This window comes from Balaenoptera physalus, assembly GCF_965194825.1.
Source record: "Balaenoptera physalus genome assembly, chromosome: 16".
NCBI classification, from domain to species: domain Eukaryota; kingdom Metazoa; phylum Chordata; class Mammalia; order Artiodactyla; family Balaenopteridae; genus Balaenoptera; species Balaenoptera physalus.
The window spans coordinates 83,450,559-83,457,164 of NC_138898.1; the positions used below are offsets into that span (position 1 = coordinate 83,450,559).

The following is a 6,606-nucleotide window of genomic DNA, read 5'->3' on the forward strand; positions in this document are numbered from 1 at the left end:
GGAGCCTGTGGGATTAGAGGGTGAAGGCTAAGGGGCAGGCTCAGCCGGAGGGCAGGGTGGCAAGGAATGAGGGACCTGGGCCCTGATCCCAAAAGCGGTGTGGGCTGTGAGGAGCGGAGGGACGGGGTCTTGGGAGATGATGGGATGGGGGCCCCAGCAGCCCTCACAGTTCTGTCTGTGCACAGCCAAGCCTGAGCAAGCCCTGGAACCAGCGCTTGTGTCCAGCGCCCTCCTCCGGTCCCCAGGGTCCCCGGTAAGATGGTGGGCACTGGGAGGTGGCGGTGAACCCCGGGGCTTCACCCCGACTCTCTGCCCTTCTCCACCCCAGCAGGAGATAGTCCCCGAGTTCCCCTGCACCTTCTTTCCCCCGACCCCGGCCCCTACACCGCCCCGACCACCTCCGGGTCCAGCCACATTGGCCCCTCCCAGGCCCCTGATTGTCCCCAAAGCGGAGCGGCTCTCGCCCCCAGCACCCAGCGGTAAAAAGGGGTTGCAGGGATTGGGGAACTCTGCGGGAGGGAGGGAGGGGAAGGAAGAAGGGGGGACTACATCTGGGGCCAGGATGAGAGGGACAGGGCAATGGGACCCTCTCCCCTGTGTTGGTCTGTCTGTGGGTCTGTCTGTCTCTGACACAGGTGGTGAGCGGCGGCTGTCCGGGGAGCTCAACTCCCTGCCGGGCCCGGGGACTCTGAGCGTGTGCATCTCTTCCCCTCACCGCGTCCTAAGCCGGGGCCATCCGGACAACAAGGTGGCACCATTTCTCACCCTAAGGTCTGTTTGCTCCCCCCAGGCCCTCCCACGCCCCCTCCTAGGCTCACCCCACTTTCTTCCCCCTCAGACCGAAACCCGGCGCATCACACACATCTCTGCGGAGCAGAAGCGGCGCTTCAACATCAAGCTGGGGTTTGACACTCTGCACGTGTTGGTGAGCACGCTCAGCACCCAGCCCAACCTCAAGGTGAGCCTCCAGCCCAGGCTGGCACCCCCGAGCCGCAGGGCCCCACTGTGGAACACCCCAGGGCCCTCCACACACCCGGTTGCCTCCTCCCATCCCAGTGCCTCAGTGGGGCCCAGGGTGGGGGACCCCCAGTCCCTGAGCCCAGCCCTACGGTGCTGCCGTAGATGAGCAAAGCCACCACGCTGCAGAAGACGGCCGAGTACATCGCCATGCTGCAGCAGGAGCGAGCCGCCAAGCAGGAGGAAGCCCAGCAGCTCCGGGACCAGATCGAGGAGCTCAATGCCGCCATCAAGTGGGTGGGGGGGACCTGCAGGCGCTGGGCCAGGGGGCCTGCGGCCTGACTCCCCGCCCTGACCTGCCCCATGCCCCCAGCCTGTGCCAGCAGCAGCTGCCTGCTACGGGAGTGCCCATCACACACCAGCGGTTCGACCAAATGCGAGACATGTTCGATGACTATGTCCGGACCCGCACGCTGCATAACTGGAAGTTCTGGGTAGTATCCTCACTTGGCCAGTGGCGGGGTGAGCGCTGCAGCCGGACCAGGCTGGGCCCGATGCAGGCTCCACTCCCCGGGCCAGGCAGGGTCTCAGAGCTGCTCCCAGAGGAAAGGGCTCCGATTCTACCCCCTCCTTCAAGGCCCCTGGCATCTTGGCCAGCAGCATTACCCAGTGGTGGGCTGGGAGCAGAGGGAAACTGAGGGGGAGCCCCCTGTCCCAGGGGCAGTTTGGGAGAACCTGTACTTGGAGTAACATGACCGGGGTGGGCCCGTGGGAAGACATAGAATCTCTCACTCCCTTACCTGGTCAAGCCCTTGACTGAGCCAGGGCAGGAAGCCCAGGGATGGGGGATAGTCCAGCCCAGAAGGAAGGTCCTGGAGGAGCTGGGGAAAGGGCCTGAGAGCCAGAGAGCTGGGAGGGCCTTAGTGTATGGGAGGGCGGCTACAGAAGGAGTCCTCAGGGTTCAAGGCTGGACAGTGGCCAGCTGTCAGGGCTACATGTGAAATGGGTGGGGGTACCAGCTGGATGACAGAACTGCTCCTTGACCCGGGTCCAGTTCAGCATCCTCATCCGGCCTCTGTTCGAGTCCTTCAATGGAATGGTGTCTACGGCAAGCCTGCAGAGCCTCCGCCAGACCTCACTGGCCTGGCTGGACCAGTACTGCTCCCTGCCTGCTCTCCGACCAAGTACGTGAGCCACCTGCCTGCTCAGCAGAGTGTCCAAGCCTCAGGGCAGGGGGTTCCACCCTACTCAGACCCCAGGTCTAGCCTGTCTTCACTGTAGCCTAGGGTTTTGTCCATCCCCACCATGCCCCCAGATGGGCCACCAGGACACCTGCAGACAGAGATCCTAGGAGGGGCTGACTGACAGTCTTGCTAACTAGTACCTCCCCCGATCCCTTTGTCTTCAGCATCCAAGGGTAGGGCCCTGACCCCAGTAAGTGTCTCTCCCTCTCTCTCTCTCTTTTCCCAGCTGTTCTGAACTCCCTACGCCAGCTGAGTACATCTACCAGCATCCTGACGGACCCGGACTGTATAGCCGAGCAAGCCACACGGGCAGTCACAGAGGGCACCCTTGGCAAATCTTTATAGTGCTGGCCGGACCGTGCTGCTCACTCAGCTGCCCTGGGGCTGCTCTCCCTGGGCACGCCCCTCCTGCTCCGGGTCCCGGCTGTCAAGCAGCGTTTCTTCTGATCTCCTGGGAGCCAGGAAGAACTGAGTTCCAGTCCCTGCTCTACTATAGCGACAACGCTGTGACCTGGGGAGCTCATCCTCCCTCTTTGGACCTCCATTTTCCAGTCTGCAAAATGGGGACGGGGAAGCTTCAAGTAGAAGAGGATCCCAAGGCCTTAGCAGCTGTGGCGCTTGGGGGCCTAAGCTGGCAACTCAGGGAGTTTGAAAGAGGGAAGGGGACGATGCTTCCTTGTCACTCCCACCTGCTCCCCCCACAGGTCAGGCACAGGCCTCTGTTTCTAAGCCGGGAAGGAGAAAAGGAGGTTCCTTCTCTCGGCTCCTCCACTGGTAGCCTGGAGGGGCTGCAGGATGGCATCCCTGCGTGAGGCCAGGAAGGTCTGATCCCAGGAGGGAGCAGGGCAGGGGGTGGCCAAGCCAGGGGAGGCACCTGGTATGTGTGTGGATGAGTGTGTGTGGATTTTGTAAAGAATTCTTGACCAATAAAAACAGAAACTGTCAGGGACTGTGAGAGTTTCTCACTCTGGGATGGAAAGAGAACGGTTTGCAGTGGGAGGTGGCCTTATAGAGGGCCTCGCTGGCCAAGAAGGGACCTTGGCTTGTCCTCTGAGCTGGAAGCTCCTGGAGGGTTTTGAGTGGAGGTGAAAGAAGATCAGACAGAGCTTCTTAACAGGATCCCTCTGGGGGCTGAGTTGTGAATAGGCCACAGGGAGTCAAGGGAGAGATGACAGACACTCAGCCTGGAAATCCTCTATGGCCAGGGGGGTAGGTTCAGGGAGGCTCACCACCTTCCACGTTGGAGGAGGGCAGAGCCGGCACCCCAGAGTGGAAGTGGCAGGGCCTTCCATCCGAACCATCCAGGAGGAGAACGTTGCCTTAGGGGGTAGTGACGGCCTCACTGTGTGAGATGTGCAAGCAGAGGGTGGGTGACCACCAGGTCGGGATGTCTTAGAAGGAACTGATAGCAGATGGGAAGTTGGGGTAAATGGCCCCAATACTTCGTCGATCCTTTTATTGATCCTTTTTTTAATTTTCTTTTTTGGCTGCACTGCTCGGCTTGTGGGATCTTAGTTCCCCGACCAGGAATTGAACCCGTGCCCCCTGCAGTGAAACTGCCAAGTCCTAACCACTGGACCACTGGAGAATTCCCTTTCATTGATTCATTTAACAAATATTTCCTGAGGGCCTACCACGGACCAAGCTATGGTCTTGGCCCTGGGAAATCTGTTCACTGCTGCACCCCTCTCGTCGTGGAGCTTACATTCAGGCCTGGCGAGTCTGAGCCCTCTCAACGTGCTCGGAAACCTCTGGAGACGTTTGTGGAGACATTTGCAGGCTAGAAACAGGAGCCGGTCTTCTGGGGTCTTTGACTTTCCCTCAGTCATGTAGAACAATAATAACGATAACATGAGTAACTGCACCGTCATCTAGTGTTTACCACGTGCCAAGCACGATTCTAGGCACTTTATGTATATTCACCCACTTAATCCTCTCCACACCTACCTCTGTAGGCCTGCGGTGAGGATTGAAGAATAAATATACATAAAGCACTTACTACAGTGCCTGGCATATAACGCAATGGAAGAGTTATCGTAACGATTACTATTGTCCCCACTTTACAGATGAAAAATTGAGACATAGAGAGGTTAACTAGCCCAAGTTTGCACAGTTTTTGAGGTACCCACCCAGACTGTCTTACTTCAGAGTTTCTGCTTTTAGCCACTTTTTACTGTGCAGGTGACAGATGTACCCAGCCCTTAGGTGGTATTTGCTGCTGCAGACAAAGGCTTGAAGAGGCTCTCTGAAAGGTAAATTCCTGGCAGTTTGTGTTCTGCTGTTTTCACCCACTCATCCTGCCAGGAAGGTCCCCATAAGACATCCCCTTGACCCTGTGTCCTCCTCTAGAGGCCACCTTCCCTTAAGAGAGTCGTCTACACCTGCCTTCTCTCCTTCCCCTCCCATCTGCCCCCAGCCCCCTGCCTTTGGGCTCCTCCTCCCTCCCCCGCTTCCACCCCAGCCTCACCCCTGCACAGACTCTGCTCTCTCCAAGGTCACTTGGCTCCCTTATTGCCAAATCCAACAACCACTTCGCAGTGGTCCTGGGCCTTCAGACCTCCTTCTTGAATCACTCTTTCCCTGCAGATCCAGAATTCTCACCAGGCTCTCCTCCTCCCTGGCAGTGCCTCCCCAGTCCCTGCTGTGGGAGCCTCTTCCCCAACCCATCCTTTCCTCGGCCCACTGCCCTTCTCACTCTATGGCAAGCCCTGGACACTGCCATCCCCTTCAGCCTCTCTGCTGAGGTCTCCCTATTCTGTATCTGCGCTGCCCTCTCCCCAGAGGGACACAACCACGTATCTGACTGCCACCCTGACCTCCCCCTCTGAAAGTTCCACAGCTCCCTTAACCTTGAAGGAGCCAAAATAGAACTCATCATTTCCAAGACTATAGCTCACATTCTTCCCCCTCCAACCTGAACCTTTCCATGCTCCCCATGCCCAGGAAGGGTACCACCATCCAGACACTTGTGCCAACAGGAAACAGTCATCTTTGGCTCTTGCCTATACCCCACTGCCCTGTGGTGTGTTACCGAGGCCTGGCCAGTTTGTTGCAGGAAAATGGGGCAGGAGAGAATGGTCATGTCCCAGGTCTCAGGTGAGTCCCTGGGATGGGTCACCAAGTGAGGGTCCTTGGCTTCACCCAGGAAAGAATTCAAGAGCGAGCCATAGTAAAGTGAAAACAGGTTTATTGAGAGAGGTACACATTCCATAGGCAGAATGTAGTCTGTCTCGGAAGGCAAGAGCAGCCCCAGGGCATGGGGTCGTCTCAGGAAATGAGGGCACCCCGAAATATGGGTGGTTAGTTTTATGGGCTGGGTAACTTTATAGGCTAACGAGGGGGAGGTTTATTCCAACTATTTTGGGAAAGGGGCAGAGATTTCCAGGAATTGGACCACTGCCCACTTTTTGGCCTTTTATGGTTGGCCTTGGAACTGTCACGGTGCCTGTGAGTGTGTCATTTAGTATATGCTAACGTGTTACAATGAGCATATAGTGAGGCTCAAGGTCTACTGGAAGTTAAATCTTCCGCCATCTTGGGTCTAGTTGGTTCTAAGCAGTTTTTGTTGTATCCTCAATGGCTATGTCATCCTTTTAATGGTTGTGCCCTGCTCCCTTCCCTCTTGTCTCAAGTTGACTCCATAAGCATCCATACACATGGCCACCGCCCTGGTCTGACAGAATATCACTTTTTTTGGTTTTGTTTTTCTGTTTGTTTTTTGTTTTTTTTTTTTGTTTGTTTTTTTGGTTGCATTGGGTCTTCATTGCTGCGCGCGGACTTCCTCTAGTTGCGGTGAACGGGGGCTACTCTTGTTGCGGTGTGCTGGCTTCTCATTCTGGTGGCTTCTCTTGTTGCGGAGCACAGGCTCTAGGTGGGCGGGCTTCAGTAGTTGCAGCATGCGGGCTCAGTAGTTGTAGCACATGGGCTTAGTTGCTCTGCGGCATGTGGGATCTTCCCAGACTAGGGCTCGAACCCGTGTCCCCTACATTGGCAGGTGGATTCTTAACCACCATGCCACCAGGGAAGTCCAGAATATCACTTTTACGTAGACTCTTACATTAGCCTCTCGTATCCCTTACAGCTACAACTCAAACTTAAAAGTACATTTGAATAAGTTGGGCCTTTTAAAAATCTTCTTGAGCAGGTCTAATCTAGGCCAATTAAATCAGAATCCCTGTCTGTGGGAATTAGACATAAGCATTTTTAAAGGTGATTCCAATATGCATTCAAGGTTAAGAACCACTGTAATGGAGGCTTTGAGCTGCAAATAACCTACATCTGGGGCTCAAGTTAGTTTAAAGCATTGGTTCTTACACTTTAGCGTACATCAGAATCACTTAGCAAGCTTGTTAAAATACAGATTGCCAGGCCTCCACCTCCAGAATGTCCGACTCAGCAGATATGG

General features: G+C 56.0%; 1 protein-coding gene across 9 annotated transcripts in view; it reads left to right on the forward strand.

Moving 5' to 3' along the window:
- MLXIPL (MLX interacting protein like) overlaps positions 1 to 2,696 on the forward strand; it is a 56,012-nt gene extending 53,316 nt beyond the window's left edge. For 5 of the 9 annotated variants that reach the window (XM_082432315.1, XM_082432318.1, XM_082432319.1 and 2 more), the window contains 6 exons: positions 186 to 479; positions 636 to 958; positions 1,123 to 1,250; positions 1,331 to 1,454; positions 2,012 to 2,141; positions 2,428 to 2,696. In XM_082432315.1, coding sequence (XP_082288441.1) covers positions 186 to 479; positions 636 to 958; positions 1,123 to 1,250; positions 1,331 to 1,454; positions 2,012 to 2,141; positions 2,428 to 2,546 — 1,118 coding nt within the window. In that variant the 3' untranslated portion in view covers positions 2,547 to 2,696. Of the gene's footprint in view, positions 1 to 185; positions 959 to 1,122; positions 1,251 to 1,330; positions 1,455 to 2,011; positions 2,142 to 2,427 lie in introns of all 9 variants that reach the window. The other 4 variants (XM_082432316.1, XM_082432317.1, XM_082432314.1 and 1 more) reach the window with 4 other exon arrangements.
- The last annotated feature ends 3,910 nt before the right edge of the window (positions 2,697 to 6,606 follow it).